General features: G+C 42.3%; 1 protein-coding gene across 5 annotated transcripts in view; it reads right to left on the bottom strand.

The window, feature by feature from the left end:
• The window catches only part of lrba (LPS-responsive vesicle trafficking, beach and anchor containing), a 198,139-nt gene that overhangs the window by 120,603 nt on the left and 60,462 nt on the right, over nucleotides 1-17,074 (bottom strand). For all 5 annotated transcript variants that reach the window (XM_074686425.1, XM_074686435.1, XM_074686454.1 and 2 more), the window contains exons 22-30: nucleotides 14,241-15,575; nucleotides 13,950-14,131; nucleotides 13,277-13,430; nucleotides 12,143-12,323; nucleotides 10,391-10,524; nucleotides 9,735-9,842; nucleotides 9,468-9,609; nucleotides 8,667-9,018; nucleotides 945-1,111 (exon numbers count right to left, since the gene is read on the bottom strand). In XM_074686425.1, the coding sequence (XP_074542526.1) occupies nucleotides 945-1,111; nucleotides 8,667-9,018; nucleotides 9,468-9,609; nucleotides 9,735-9,842; nucleotides 10,391-10,524; nucleotides 12,143-12,323; nucleotides 13,277-13,430; nucleotides 13,950-14,131; nucleotides 14,241-15,575 (2,755 nt within the window). The remainder of the gene's footprint in view (nucleotides 1-944; nucleotides 1,112-8,666; nucleotides 9,019-9,467; nucleotides 9,610-9,734; nucleotides 9,843-10,390; nucleotides 10,525-12,142; nucleotides 12,324-13,276; nucleotides 13,431-13,949; nucleotides 14,132-14,240; nucleotides 15,576-17,074) is intronic.

Raw genomic sequence — 17,074 nt, 5'->3', positions numbered from 1 at the left:
TCGGAGCAGGGATAACTCTTTAGGAATGACAGACAGTGCAATGAAGGCTGGAATGTGTGTGTGTATGTGTGTAAGGTGTTAAGCAGCACCATGTGGGCCCGGTGAGAGTCCCCCTCTCAAGCTGAAGTAGCTCCTTCAAACAAAGAGGAGTAAATGAACGTCTCCATTAGTCCTCCCACTGCCCCACTAAAACACACACATGCTCGCAAAGCGTATTTACTTAACGCTGCTAACTGACACACAGCGCTGTATGCAAATGGATTTAACAGTTATGACAAACACACAGGCATTCTCACACACACACACACACACACACACACACACACACACACACACACACACACACACACACACACACACACACACACACACACACACACACACACAATCCTTGATTTAACAGTCAACGCACAATCTCCTAAAACAAACAAACAACATTCTCAGGACTCTTAAACTCAATCACATTCTCACATGCAGAAAGGTGACAAAGAAATCCCTCTAATCATAATTCACTCTCACTGCTGAATGAGAATCTGTGTGTTATAGAAAAAGAATGACTTGAGTATGTCACCATATCTTGAGTGAGGATGTTTAAGAATTCTAAACAAGACAAAAAAACACTTGAGCAGTTATTATTTTACATATTAGTGTTCTACATATGTTTCTTTGATATGAACGTCCTCCATTTATTTTTTCTTTAACCTAATAAAACTGAAATTAGTGATACCTTAGCAATTGCAGAATGTACATTTTAAATTCCATGCTGCCCCTCAATCCTTTGAAAACTGGATTTTATTGTATAAGCACTGCATTATTGTGCCAGACACACAAAGAAGCAAAAATATCTCAATCATTATTGACTTTTCCTCAGCAGGAATATGGGCCACAACTAGCATGCTCGCAAACAAACGTTTTTATGGCTGTGTTCATCTGTGTGTACTCACTTGCAGAGTCTGCAGAGGTGCTCTGAGAGGCATCGCCAGAAGACACCACAGCTACGCTGTCGATGGGTGTCCCGCCAGACACAGATGCAGCGGTGGCTGCTGGGACAGGGGTGGAAGTGCTTGGAGATGGTGTTGCACCTGCTTTCTTGGGTACAACGATGACACTCCTGGGAAGAGATAAGATAAATCCATTTAGGTCACAGATTTACAGAGCTTCTGTAAGAAAACGTAAATGAGTACATCATAGGGCTCATAATACTTTGAAGTAGACAGGATGAATGAAATAATACAGACTAGGGATGCTTCGATACAGATCAGTGGTATGGGTTATTGGTGTACTGGTGCCCCCAAGGTTGGTGGGAAGAGATCCATGTTGCTGATCAAGGCAAAAGCTCTCATCCTTTTTGTTTGTTTTTATTTTGCTTGTTTGTTTTTCTTTACCAGCGCTCTTTGCTCCTTGATTTGAAATGCTGCCTCTTAAGAACTTGCTTTGTTTTTAGCTGTATCACCAGTCAACAGGGATGTTAACTCCAGTAATTCCATCGACTCATTTTTTGCCTTTTACCCAAAACATTACCAGTCTTATCCCACAGTAGGGCATGCAGGTTATTATTTAACCCTGGTATTGGAGGGGTATCAGTATTGGTCGATACCAAAGCCCAGGTATTGGTATCAGTATCGGAACCAGAAAGTAAGATTGGAGCATCCCTAGAAGACCCCTTCTTTAAGCTGGTGGACGACTTACAGTGTGAGGACACATAACTGGCTAAAAATGTGAGGAAGTAGTCAAATTTACTTGCCACAAAGCAAGCAAGCAGCTACCTGCTGCAGATAGTTTTTGAAAATAATGCCATAGCTAATTCTTTTTTTTTTTTTTATTACCAAATGATATCAAAACATCTTTTTTTCTTGGGCATGACAGCATCTACTTCAATGGATGTCAACTACCAGCCTGCAGGCCGGATCCATCCTGCCAGAGCCCTGCATTCAGCCCTCAGAATATTACCGAACAATACTCTAGAGATAAGAACAAATTATGTGACGTCATTTATTTTTAAAATCAACACTCTGAAACTCGATCCAAACAGGGACACACTTGTTGCACTCTCTGTTCCGCTGAAGTTTGGTTAATAGCTCCGCTTTCTGCTTAAGGCTCTTTGAGAGCGACATTCTGTCCAGAAGGTTTTTCTCCTTCCAGTGTTCTCTACATCCTCTGACACTGCATGATGTTGATGGACAGCTTGACAGACTCACAAATATGAAACTTAAAATACAAGAGATGTGGGAAAAATATTGGCATCAGGCCCTCACATTGTCCGACGAAAAAAAGTTTGGTCCTTGGACAATTGCAGTTGATGACCCCTAATCTACTTTATGGCAAAAGCACATTAATGTAGAATACTTTTCTTTTTTTTATTACGTTATTGCTTCCTGAAAAATTTTGCACATCAAGCAAGCAAACTAAAGTTTAACTACATACTTTTCACTTCCTGTGCCAATGAGATTTTTTAATAGGAAGTGGAATAGGAAGACTTTTCATCTCTATCAAAATAAGTTTCTATCTAAACTTAACTCAATGTTTTTTCTAGAAATGTATCTGTACATCATGTCATTTAAAGGCAAACAGCTTAACACACACTATCTACACACATCCTGTGTGTGTACACTTGGCCTATTTGCCAGATTTGATCATAATTGTTTATCTAAGTAATGCTTGGGGAAAAAAGTCTCTGTTTCTAGCTATTTTTTAGAAATAAAGCCATATAGAAAATCAAAACAACTGCTGTTCCCAATGTGTCCACTGGAGGCTTGGTGCAAAAGCCAAAGAATCCCTAAAGGTCGCACGTTAAAATGCCCTCCCCTACAGCCAGCCTCAAACATGTTTACAGCCAGGTGGTTCAAATAGGAAATATGGGGTACTTAGCTCATGTCTCTATTTATTCACACAATGATGGGGTGGAATTTTTAATAACACAGTCATCAGGATAATATAAAAGCTAAGAATTACATCTTAATTTTTAAAATAAGGGGCATGACTGAGTCGACAGTCAGTTTGGTGCTTTATTGCAGTTTTCAAGAATGGGGGGCTGCCTTTAACTTCACTCTCTATATGTTCTTTTTCCAAATTGATCAAAAGCAAGCTTGAGCCATCATTTCCAACATAGCCTCCACCATCATTTGGCTTGGCTTGGCTTCCAGCATGTCTCATTAAACCAAAGGGTGATGTCACTGAGTTTTAAGTTCATTCAGTTTAAAGAGGAATGGTTTAAAAGACAATTTCAGGTTTTCTAGGACTAAGTTACGCATGGCACACCTTTTCTTCAGCTGCTGTGAACGATCCCTAACCAACTACAGCTATCTTTAAATTCTAAACACAGCTATCTATGCAATGATAACACCGCCTTCACTCAGACAGTCCGTCCAGCAGACTAACAGGAAGTGTTTCTCGTACTGATGTGTAACTAGTGAGCTGAATTCGATTCCCATCCGGCGAACAGCAGAAGGGAGGAGAGCAGCATGCAGATAAGTTGTCAGTTTAGACCAGGGCTCTGACAGACCACTGGCCATATCAAAGAAAGCCTGGCCCCGCTTATCAGTGCTGACACAGGGGGGAGAGGGGTCTGATCACTGGCTACTGCTTCCTCTCAGAAACACAAACCTCCGCAGGATCACTCAGATATGCAAACACATATGAAATGAACAGGGTCTGAGAAAACAAGAGAATCCAGACCACTATGCAAATGTAGACGCCTGCGTGTTCCTGGTTCTTTTCTGAACATACGCAAGAGCAGGGCTGGGTCTGGCTCCCTGTGGTGCAGACAGATACCTGGCTGCAGAATCAAAGGCTGCTCTCAGCTGATTTAAGGCAGCTGATCACATCTATTAAACGTTAATGTGAATGTTAAATTCTGACAGTTGACCTTTGCCTACAGATCCAAGGGCCTCAACTGGTGTGTTTGAAAGATAAACACACGCTGAGAAAGTTCAGAGTGGTGCATAAAAACTGAAGTAGTGATAGAACAGAGAGAGATGGGTATTGATAGAGTGAAGTATTTGAGGTACAAGTGTCTGGAGACTTGTTTTGATAGCGCAGCTCTGTATTCTGGTATCAGGGAAGGAGGGTAGTGGTGACATGAAGCATCCCAAGTGTGAACAGCGGGGGAGAGAGACAGGAAGGCCGAAGACTCCCTGAGAGAGCAGGAGGAAAGTGTGTGTATAAATATTTGAATATATGCATATGAGTGTACAAATGAATGCATGAGTGTGTACGAGTGTGCCACTGAGCATGTCTGTGCATGTGTATGGCCTTCCATCTGCTCCCCAGCAAAGGCCCGGTGAATTATTCAGCAGGTCATTAGCCACACTTATCATGAGTGGGCCGCCCTAGTCGATTAATCAGCCGTCAGCGGCCCCACTCAACCCACAAACAGGAGCCCAGGGCTGAGTGTGTGTGTGTGTGTGTGTGTGTGTGTGTGTGTGTGTGTGTGTGTGTGTGTGTGTGTGTGTGTGTGTGCATGCTGAATTATTCAAAGGCTTTAACCTACAATAGATAAGTGCAGTAAACACTGTGATTCCAGTAATCTCTGCTATTTCAGGTAAAACAAGTGTGGGAATAAGTGAGGGAGTGTCAGAGGTGTGAGTGTGTAAAAAAATGATTCTCATGAGGGTTTACCTCGGAGACCACTCATGAGAGCGAGGGGACTGTACACCCCTAAAGGAGCTTTGATCTCTTGTTTCATCCTCATTTAATGCAACCCTGTGCATGTGCACTTCTAAAGTGTTCAATGAACAGCAGCACAGACACATTTGAATGGAGACACTTCTTTCAGATCCACTTGAACAGAGTCCACCACATCAGAAGCTTTGATTGGACGATGATGGCTGGTGTGGGAGGGGCATGACCTTGATGACATTTGTGATGAATGAGTGAAGCAAAGGGACCAAAGCTCTTGAAAAGTATGTGGAAAGCAGCAATCTTTTATGTGATTCTGTGAGGTGTGCTGGGCAATAAACTTGTTTGATTGGTTGTTATTAATGCAGAACAAATGGCTTGTCTAATAAAAGGCCTCAACTCTGACAAAGTTCAAAGCCCGGCTGAAAACAGTTCTGTTTAGCATTGCATACAACAACTGAAAGTATTTTATCTGCACTCTCCTCTTTTAATTATTTTAATTAATCATTTTTAATGTTTTATGATGTGATTTTATGCAATGATTTTATTTTGCCTACTGTGATTTATTTTATTTTAGCTGTAAAGCACTTTGAATTGCCTTGAGTATGAATTGTGCTCTACAAATAAACTTGCCTTGCCTTGCCTTAAATGTTTTGGGGTTATTCGTTGTCAATATTAAACTTTATCAACTGTGGGTGGCCCATGCTTTGTAACCCTTTTCAAGTCTTTGGTGAAAAGCACCTTGGATGGTAACTTAAATATGTTTTCATGTGAATTTTGTGTGTTAATTTCTTGTTAGATTAACACATTTGCAATAGGATGTGCAGATGTGCTTTGGAAAGGAAAAATCAGGCACAACTTTCAAGACAGTACACCCACCTCTTTAAACTGTCCTCATTTACCTCTCTCCTGGAGACTGTTTTATATCTGAACCAGAACACTACAGTGAGACAACACCCTCAACATTTTGTCTGCCTTCTCAATGTGCATCATTATGTAGTTAAACAGTCACATGACCAGACAATGCACACATTTGCAGTAAGTAAAAAAAAAAACAAGAAAAATTTTGCTTGGGAGTCACTGGGCTGAGTAGGAAAGATGTGAGCCAATAGGCTTGCCTGGCACGAACTTTAACCGACTCCAGGCCATCGAGCCATGGGTCCTTTGCTGGATTGAAAAAAAATCTGAATAAGTCATTCAAATTTTTACTGCAGTACAGCATATTAAGTTTTAAAGCAGCTGATGAGGTTGTGGATTTACTTTAGAATCACTTTCAGGTGCATCACCTGAGGTAAACTTGGTTCATAAGCGTATTTCCCCGTTTGCATTCACAGGTCAGAAAACCTCATCTGCACAAATGATCTTAACTAAGTGTCATTTAAAAAGTGAAAGGGAAGGAAAGGACCTTCCTTTTTCCAGTTTTGTTTGTGTCTGACATGCTTAGCCTCTTCCTAAGCAGCCCATTAACAACACTTTAACATCAACACACCTCTTCTGTACATCAAACCCTCACATGCATGCAGAGACCGCTAGCAGGAATGCAAACAACTGCACCATGTATATCCCAACGTCTAACACACACACAGTCTGCAGAACTATGCGGCCTAAATCACCGGCTTGTACAATGACACTGTTTAGTTCTGGTTAGTGTCAGCAAATATTTGCAGACTGGCTGTCATAACAGGGGCACTGCTGAGAAATGGATGGGAGAAATCCAGCAGGTCTCTGCTGACACATAAATCAGAGGGGATACTTCACCCCCTGACCAGCCCCCCAGTCTGGGAGATCCCGACTTCTTTCATACGCTGGACTCGTAAATTTAGCCCTCTGGGTATTAGAAAAGTTGCTGTGTTTTGGCAGGAGATGTCAGGATAGAATGTCAGCCCTGGCGTGTACTGGTGTCACTGGGAGACTTACTGGTTAGTGGGAGATGCTGGGTGGTGATAGGAGTCACAACAAGATAATAAATATGTCTACATGTATGGAGGGTGGAGTTGTAGAGGTTGAGGATGAGAGACAGAGCGCTGATATGGAGAGGTAAACAGCGATAAAGGAATAAATATAGGATTAAGGCCGCTGACTGATATGGTTGGAGAGTGATCTGACCAAGAAGCACAACAAGAAATTCCCTCTCTGAGACACAGGGGTCTGAAAAAGTTCATGGGTATTTATTAATCCTGAAAATGTCAAGTGGATTCCGTCATAGCCATCAAATGGAAATCAACCCCTGATATCTAATTCCTGAAGTCACAGATCAAACTAAATGTGTTTGGCTGGATCCGGATTTGTTATTTTTCTCTGATCATGTCAATATGAAGCAAATCTTGATGTGGGATGAAAACCATCAAAGCAACAAGTATGCTCTGTGCATGAGATCAACACCCTGATGAAGTCTTTGAGCTCGGTGACCTTTTCTATCTTTGTGTAGATAAGCACTAAATACTCATCTACCGCTCAAAGTGTTTCCTCATGAGGCACATTTGCTTTGAAATACAGTAATCAATTGGTTAAGTAAAATGATTTAACTTTGATTTATTATTTTAAAAAATTGGGAGTGTTTTTTAAGTTATATCCTCAGTTTGAACCCTATAGCCTGGGGTTATGAGAAAAAGACAGGGGGTGATGTTTTTGGTCTTTTCCTATAAGATACGCTGGCTATAAAAAAATGAAATCTTCTTCTGTCATACTTAAACTTAACCAAAGATTAAGGCTGTCAGCTGGAATTTCAACCAACACTTCTGTCAGCTTTTGGTTTTATGAGTAGAATAAAAAAAAACATAAAAATCAATCAGTAACAGCTCCTCATTGTTTTTATGTTTGGACGCCCCCATTTTGAGCTTTTATCTCCTCTTAAACAGAAGCTGAGATGAAGTTTTGCCATCTGTGCCTGGTCTGCATACTGTGCATAAAGAGGCTCCCATAGGCAGTGAGCTGTTAGTCTATGCTCTCCAGCTCTCATGACGTCCTCTCTTCCTACTGAGTGTGCTCAGCGGACAGGAGCCAGTCTAATCCCCCTGATATGAGGAGCGCCCTGAGACCTGACAAAGCATTCCTCAGATAAAGACATGCGATCACAGAGATGCCGTGGAATTCCCACAGTTGGGGGCAGGCAGGCAGACTAAGTGTGTTTGTGAGAGGCAGAAAAAGAGAGAAATGTACATGAGAACTTTGACTTGACATCACCCCCGCAGAGATTTCTCTCTTTCCCCCTTCTCCCATCATTTTCTCTTTCTCTCTTTTCTTTCTCTCCCCCTGGGTCTCTCTCATCCTTGGCCCCCCTCTGCAGTTTGTGAGCATCTGTCTCAGAGCTGATGCTCCAAATGCAAACCAGACCGGTGAGCATCCTCTCTCACCTGGGCCCGTCTGTGGCTCCAGTACCCTGCTCTGCTTTTGAAGCCATGCTCCTGACTGCTCACCCCCTGCACCTCCAGGGTTCATGCAAATTCTTCAGCTTTTATGTCAGAAAAAAAGGAGAACTCCACTTTGAGTGTTAGACAGTGAAAGACAAGCAGCGGGAGCGATGAAAACCAAAGTAGTTAAATATCAGTGACACAGTGAGAAGAAACAGCTTCCTGCCAGCTACGCCTCTCAGTTTCTTCATCCAGACACAGCTCCTGTTTTCCTCAAGACAGGTTCTTTGTAACGCAGTTTGCTTGGCATGAGGGTATACACTGACAGCTCAAAGAAAGAACAATGAGAGTTAAGGGAAAAGAGTCAGGGGCTAAGATTCCCCAGTTCTAAAGGGTTTCTGTAACTGAAGGTTTTTCAAGATCCACCAAAGGCCTCCTCTGAGAATACCAAGCCAAAATGTCTTCCAGGTCTGACTTTCAAAGGTCCCCTGTAGTTATGTTGTTGGGGAAAAATGTATGAAACTGTAAAACTATGAAGCTTAAGAATCATGGGCATATAAACACCATATGGGCTCTTGAGAAAGTGATGGAGCTGTCTCCTTGACAGAGGTTAGGATTTTATTTTTCCCACAATCCTAAAAAACATGTGATCTTATAAGAGAGTTAAATACTGTGTATATGTCAACCCTGAGTCCTCACCTGTCAAACGATGAGCGGAACTGTGGTGAATCTCTGACATCTCCCACAACTCCCAGAAAGGCCGGTGGCAGCAAACCTGGGTCTACCATGACATCATCACCTGGCGTGCTCACAAGGCTGCGCAGGATGTCCTTCACATTCTTGCCCTTATCAGCAGGCAGAGCAGGTCGGACTTCAGAGGACAGAGTGGACAAGGCCTCTGAGATGGCATCTGGACCGTGAGTCACGCCAGAGGATGACAGGTCTGCATCGCTGGCGGCGGTTGAGGTGTGATCATCACCGATGCCGGAGTCATATCGTCGGAGCGAGACACCATTCTCAACTTCTAGTCCTCCAGAAATGGCTCCACTGTCTATAAATATACAAGGAAAACAAGAAATGTCAGCAAAACGTGCTGTATGTGAGATGAATTAAAACCTCTTTCATGCTGGATTACCACATGAAAAAGATGCAGTTTATTTCATTGGCCTCTCTTAAATCCAGAAAAACATTATTGATACATACATACAATAAAAAGGTTGCATTGTGACAACAAAAAGTTGAATAGACACCAGATAGGTTTAATCTTTAGGGGTCAAAAGCAGGCAAAGATTAGCAAGCAGTGAATCACAGACTGCAGATATCTTCCCACGAAGATAAATATTTCCCCTATCAAGGACTGCTCTATCTGTTTCCTCCTAACTAAAAACACATCTTCTGTGATTATCTCTGGTTGTTGGATTTGGATGTCTAGATGTGTTTGGGTAGCTTACTTTTTCCCTGACAGTGTTTTATTCTACATCCTGATGAGATGCTGTGTACCTGTGCTCCTTGCAGACTGTGATCTCTGAGGGTGTTTCTTGTCATTGTGGGGCTCCAGGATGTCCCGGTACTTTGACACCATGAGCACTGAGATGAAGTACACAACAGCAAGAGCCAGAAACTGGGCCTGCTTACTGTCCTCCTGAAACAAACAACATACACTAAACGATCTCTGTGCCAAGTCCCCAGAAAGCAGCAATGAACATTACCAGGCTTGTGGGGGGGGGGGGTTGTTTGTTTTATGAATGTGCTTTCTGTACAACTCACAATATCTCTGAAGACTACGGCCCTGAGGCGGTTGATGTCCATGTCCTGAAGGAGCCGGTCCAGGTCTCTAACTGGAGACATTCCACCTGTCACTGCGTCCACAGGGCTCTGCAGAAACACACAACAGTCAAACTGTTACTACAAGAAATCTATTATTGATTTCATCTGAAGTGCAACTGACACGTGTTTTACACCAATCAGGACATGTATTAATCCATCTGCACTGCATAGAGTAAGATAAGGTTACACAGCTTAGGGAAGCTAACCCTCCTGGGATTCTGTCCTTAACATAATGGCTTTTCTATGGAGCCACTGCATTATAAATGAGCTTTAACACTCAGTTCAGGGAAGAACAACATGACTTTACTGGAAGACGATGTATCAAATCAAAGGGCCAATGACAAAAGGCTTTGTCCGGTGTCACAAATAGCAACCAGTGTGGTAATACAATAAGATATGAGCTAATGCAATAAGACTTGGTTGCTGTTTGCAAGACGAAGGACAAAGCTCCCTGTGGTTCACTACTGGGTACTGAACACAGCCAAAGGAAGATGTACCTCCAACTTATACAAGGGTGGGAGACTTTTTTTGTTTGTGAAAATATAACAGCAGGAAAAGTGTATGATACTAAAAAGATGATGGTTTGTGTAACTTGCCTGAGCAGAGGCTGACTTGGCAGTTCCAAGCGCAGTGTTGGGCATGGCTGTGTAGCTGCGTGCTGAACCCTCTGTGCCACACTTAAACTGGGCTTGCTGACACTCCAGACAGTTTCTCACAGCCATAGCACACACTGGAGAGGGATCGAGAAAGGAAATCGTGACCTCATGTAAATAAAGTCATAATACATAAAAATATCTAGAAGGCTCTAGACTAAGAAAGCACCCTAAATGAAAAAAAAAGGAACATTTCTGAGGAAAATGCTTCCTGATTTCAGAGGAGCTGAGAAAGACGGGAACAAAGGAGAAAAAGTGGGGCCACGACAAGGTCAGTGCACTGGCCAACTCTGGCAGCACCGTTCACTCTTCCCTGCTCCACCTTTCCTCCCAAGGTCACGTAGCAAGGGTGCGCTCCTGAATCACACCCACTGTGTGCAGCTCCCATAACAAATGATGCTGCCAGGTGCACATGCTGAGTAGGCAGCAAGACGTGTCCCTTTGTCGCAAAGTAAATAAATTTCTGATGTCCGGCAACTTTGGGAGGGTTCAAAAAGGGCACTCTCACCATGTGCAAATCCAATGTGCAGCTCCTCGGTGGGACCCTGTGTATCCCTGACAACTGACAAATGTTAACTCTGAGCCATTTAGATTACGAAGAGGGGAATTATTCTGTCTGGAAATGGGCTCGCTTTTTCCATTAGGACTACTCTCTCATACAACCATTTATAAAACCAGGGGGGAGTGAGGGCTGGAGATGCTAAAACCTTGTTACAGTCGTCCAAAATCAGATTAGGTGCCAGTAATGGGGAGCACATACCTCATCAAATATTCATTTCATAACGGCTGCTTGCTAAAACTGGACCTGTAATACAAAGCCATTACTTTTCTGTAAAAGCCCAACAACAGTGGTTGGATTATATCTGGGAGGAAAAGTGCATTTTGTGTAACAAGTAAGCATTTTAAAAGCCTTTTTTGTTCCTTACATAAACTGCAACAAATCTTTAAAAGCAAAAGCTGATACCTAGATATGCACCGCTACAGATATGGAGCTAAGCATGAAGGTATTATTCAAATCAGTGTCGAAAGTATTTCACCACTCCTTTGCTGAGTGAGTGTGTATGTTTCTTGATCTGTGTTTGCAGAAAAGGTGCACCACATAAAATGAATAATTTAAGAGTTTTTATATCTTTTATTCAGCTGGAGCGTGGCTTGGCTTTTGATGCTGTCAGAGGAAGCAGTAATAGCCTGCAACAGAAGGCGGAAAAAAGGCCTCGGGCTACGGCGCACTTCAGTACAGCCAAGGCCATTACATAGAGCTCACTATATCATGATAGCAGCCATTTTAGAGTGTTGCCATGCAGTGGGGTTATAATAACAAGATAAGAGAGTGCTGATACGGGCGAAGTGAAGGAGGCGAGGGGATGAGGGCTGCAGCTGCAGAAGGAGAGGAAGAAAGCAGAAAAGAAGGAGGAAATACAGGAGGGAGGGTCAAAAAGGCTACAGGGAGCCATGACTGAGGCTAACATGAGAAGCTTCTGCCTGCTGATATGAGCTGGGTCGATGAGCAGGCAGAGGACGGGGGTCTTGGTAAAAGGAGGAGATTATAGCCATGCAGGTTTCAAGAAAAAGTATTACAAAAAGACAAGGTAAAGAAGAGATGAGATTAAAAATGTATGACCTATGTTGGGAATACATGGAAAATCAAATTAAACATTAAGAGAGGAAACAAATCAAAAACAGAAGGTTGTGTACCGAGGCGAAGGCACTGCCTGAGGATGCCTCCCGACGACATGTTTTTCTCTGCTTCGATCTCGGTGAAGTTGAGCGAGCTGGCAAAGATGAGAACATCTACAAGGTTGATGAGGCGCTGCAAGAAAGTGATTGAAGCTTCAACTGCCAAGCCTTGGGATGGTTCAATGTTCTCCAATTCATGCTGTTAAGAGAAGAAGAAGTTTTAGAATCAAAAAAGGAAATCCATACATAATGAAAATTTCCTCAAGCTTGACTAAGTTTATAATTTCTCCTTTGTCTATTTTATTCCATTGTAAAGTTTAAGCTGACAACTGGTCTGATAAGATATGCACGACTGATTTGTTAATGTAGGGATATACGATAGCTGAATATGAAAAGATGCTTGGGAAACTAAACTGGAAAATTAAAAGACCAAGGAACAAAGGGACAGTTTGAGCCAGTGTGAAAGTAAGCAACCTGACTTTTTCAGGATGCTGATGGACTGTTTCAGCGCGTTACATATAACTTAATACCAGCTTCAATGCTCTTTCCATCAGTGTCTTTTGTTTCCTGCCTGTTTTCTTTTCTTGTTTGTTTACCTTCTGAACTACCAGTAATACAGTTTATGAAAAATGTGAAAATTTGACTCGACTCTCAAAAGTGTGAATGTTGAACTTGGAAACCTTATTCTCGGTAAATCAATATCTGATCCAATATTATTGAGAATGGAGAATTTAAACTTTAGATCATAATCAACGTGTCCCACAGTGTTAAGTATTTCATGAGATACGTTTCAAAGCTGTACAAATATAACCAATCCTGGTAGCTCAGCATTTAAAGCATGATTTTTTTCATTCCAGTTCTAAATTTAGTTACAGACCAAATGAATGCAATTACCATGAAACTGAACATCAACCTGTTTCTAAGACGAGCCAGTAAAGCCATTGACAGAGAGAAACGGACCTTGATCACTGAGAGCAGACAACACAAAACAAACTAACAATGTTAAGAAGCAGCTAACTGTAGGCTAATAAGATTGTGAAAGGTCAATATAGATGGATAACTTCCTTGGATTAGAGCCATCAACTATATGTAGACACAGTCACGGTTAAGTGCACGCGCACATACACACACAAGGAGAAGGAGCAGACTCACTGAGGAGGATGTAGCTGCAGAGAGCAGAGGTAAAATGCCTCCACAAGCCATGATCAGGTTGTCAACCACCTGGGAGATGAGGTGAATGCTGTTGTGAACAAACACAACGTTTTCACTGCTGTTCACAAAGTCCAGGATTGTCTTTGTGGAGTGACTGAGAGGAAGAGAAAAAATAGCTATTAAAAAAAACTTAAAGAAATAGAAAAATGTCATTTCCACAAATTTAAAGAGAAGGTTTCACGGAGTTAAAAATAACACTGTGGAATTCGACCAGACAGCTCACAACTCTAATTATTTGCTGTTAAATGCTAATATTTAAGGTTAAAAATATCCTGCATGTCCTAGCCATTTGAAATGCTTTGGTGTGCACCAAATCCACTCTTTTAAGTGAGACATCAATTTCCAAACTGATACTGACACTTGGGTTTTGGGTATTACAGGCTCTGCATTGCCACAGCTTCAGAAAACTTCATTTTATGATTTTACACTGTTGTGGGGTACCTTTCGTGCAGACATAACACAGGAGTATCATGGAAACCTTCACCTTGTAAACATAGATTTTTTGAGGTGCTCTTTTAAACACATGATCTCTTTTTGCCCAATAATCAATTGAGATACATAGATTACAAGCTAAAGCACTCCTAGAGACAGATTCAGCAGTCAGTTCACCCACCTCCTCCACATCTGGACGTCTGTCTCAATAGAGAAGAGCAGGTCAGTGAGGAGGCGTTGGTGCATGTGGGACCAGCGGAACTCTGGGATACGAAACATGGTGGACCGAGGGGCTGAAGTGCTGCCGTCTCTTGGTTGGCCTGAAGTCCCTGCTGCCGCTGCTGACTGGCCCTGGCTGGTGTCCTACAGCAAAAAGAAAAAGAGAGTGGAACTGAAACTGTTGATAACTGATCATAAACATGATCATTTAGTGAAAGACTAAACCTGGAGAAGACAGTAGAAAAAAACATACTGTTGTCAAGGTCTCCTTCAGTTCAAGTCTCTCTGTGTCTGAAGCCACATTGGACACATCAAGTCTGGCAATTTTGACCTCTTTGGTCTTGTTGACAGAGTCCACACTCTTCTGGGTGCCAGAGTCAGAGGCTGCAGTGCTGCCTTCAAGCGGACTGGGCTGGGTTCCTTCTCCTGTGGTGCCTGGGGTGTCTGTATCTGAGGGTTGCTGGTCTTCAGGTTCAGTTTTGGAAGGTTCTTCATCTTGAGTTTTATCATTTGCTGGCTCTGTTGCACTTTGTTCAGATGTTTCAGCTTGTGAAGGCGCCTGCTTGGCTTCAATTTCACTTTCTTCTGTTTTTTCTTGCGCATCAATCACCTGTATCTCATCTTTTTCTTCTTCTGTGTTTATCTTTTGTCCTTCTAAATCTTCTTTCTTGCTTTCGTCCTGCTTGTCTTGATCTTCCGCCTTCTTTCCAACTTCTCCGCCCTCTCTGGTAGCAGCAGGAGCAAAAGGAGACTCCTCTTGGCTATCATCAGCATCACTAGCTTGGATCTGGTTACTAACAGACGACACTTCAACGTGGTCTTCTTCAAGAACAGAGGCTCCAACCTGCACACTGTTCTCTGTGCAGGCTGCAGTCTCAGGAGACGTTTGCTGAGTGTTATCTTCTTGTTCTGAACTGACCGCCACCTCTGGATCTGTTTCATTTAAAGAGTCTTCTGTCATCGAGTTTGAAGATTCACCTTTGTAGGGGTCACTCTCAGATTTTTCATCCTCTGTCACCGATGACTGTTCATCACCTCCTGCAGATGTCGTTGTAGAGTCTTCAACCACCTCTGTAGTTTTCTTGTCATCTGCATCAGCCTGGTCACTACCTGATGTTTGTAGTTTTTCTGCGCTCTCGTCCGTTGAAGCTTCGGCCACTTGTTCCTGCTGGTTGGCCTCTTCACTCCGTTCCTCTTCATTGTCTTTCTGCGTCACAGTGGTTTCTGTCTCTTCTTCACTCTTGGGAGGCTCTTGAACTGACTCCTGCTCCTCTTCTGCCCTAGCCAGGATGTTGGACACAGTGATAGATGCATGGCCCTGTTCACCTGTAGCTTCCAGTGGGCTGGAGGTGATAGCAGAACCAGGTGCTGAATCAAGGGGCTTCTGGGTCGTATCGTCCACTGTGAGCTCAATGACAGTAGAAGGCGGCGTCTCCTCCACAGGTGGCCCGTTTACACATTCCATGGTCTCTGAGCTTTGGCTGACTCCAGAGATGGTTCTGATAGTGCTCATAGAGCCTCCAGACTCCTGGCGCTGGTACTGACGGAACATACGGGACAGATTCTCTTTGTGCTGCTCGAAGGTCACCTGGAACACAAAACATCATCATCAGAAAAATGCTACTAGTCATGGAAGCACTAATTTAATGAGCTGGTATGTACTTGCATCAAATATTTAGGTGACTTTTCAGATTCCATTTTAAGTAACAATAATGATATTTGACTTACGATGACATTTTACCTCCTGAGTTACTAAAAAACATGAATCGGCTGTTGACAGAGCTTCTCTTCATGTCTTTCTTAATTACAACAACACTGACCCAGCAGTCACATGGAGTAAAAATAATCAGTAAGACAAAAAATTCCTACTAGAAAAAAAAATTACAGAAAGGCTTTCTTGAGCAGCAAAACAACACTTCAATAGCCTAAGTAGAGAAAAAAGGATTTTGGTATCTTAATTTGCAAACCATCATTTTAGTATCTTGAGTTACGAAACACTTTTTAGATACTTGATTTGTAAATCACATCTGTATCTCGAGTTGCAGAAACTTCATTTCAGTATCTCGAGTTAAAAATGATTATTTTGATATCTTTGATAGTAAAACTACATTGAAATATCCTTAGTTGCACAAAACATCACTTTGATATGGAGCCACAAAGCAACATTTTAGTATCTTTAGTAGTAAAACTAAATAATAAATTTCATATCTTTGGAAGCATCATTTTAGAATCTTGAGCAGAAAAGCATAATTTCAGTTTTTTTGAGTTGCAAAACATTTCGGCTACTTACCACCATCATTTTTTTTAAACAGAAAAGCACTACTCAGGCTAGTGAACCAAATGTCACATATGTTTTTACAAGTGACTGTATAGTAAACTAGTAGTTATGAAAACAAGTACAGAAGCACATGACAGAAACCCTAACCCCTCTGTAACAGGCATACACAGGTTTTGTAATGTCAACCTTTTAATTAGTCAAAAGGATTTGCTTTTTCTTTGCTTTAACGAATCAAGTAGTCAAAGCTATGCCTTGACTACTTGATGCTATGCTTTAAATGCTTTTTAGCCATGAGTTTGTAACTACAAGTGGCAGCATCTGAGGCTAACTGTAGTATATTTAAAACTTTCCCTCAGCAGCTCAGAGTCTGCTAACCTCTATCAGTCTTCTTATATCTGATACCAGAGACCAGACTGCTTGTCTATAACGACAATGGTCTGCAGTGGCATTTGAGGAAGAGCCCATCCATGTAAGCAGTCATAGATTAGCAGTAGATACTATTAGTGTGTGTCTGCTGGCCGTGCTGAGTGCGTGTCCAGCATCGGCAAATCCTCCCACGCCTAATTTAAGACCCTGCATTAATCACTGAGCTTGGAGGACAGAAAGTCAAAGACGGTCCAGAGGTGTGTGTGTGTTTGTGTGTGTGTGTGTGTGTGTGTGTGTGTGTGTGTGTGTGTGTGTGTGTGTGTGTGTGTGTGTGTGTGTGTGTGGAGTTGGGGGGAGACTCAACTCACTTTGCAGCATTTTTTTACCTGAGGCTGTTTGGACAGAAGCAAAGAAAGAAACAAAGAAAATGGGAAAACCAGAGA

This window comes from Halichoeres trimaculatus, unplaced genomic scaffold (assembly GCF_033239565.1).
Source record: "Halichoeres trimaculatus isolate MK-OKI-2021-1 unplaced genomic scaffold, fHalTri1.1 fHalTri1_scaffold_2, whole genome shotgun sequence".
Classification (NCBI taxonomy): Eukaryota; Metazoa; Chordata; class Actinopteri; order Labriformes; family Labridae; genus Halichoeres; species Halichoeres trimaculatus.
Note: the sequence above shows the minus strand (reverse complement) of the source record. Positions and strands in the feature narration are given on the sequence as shown.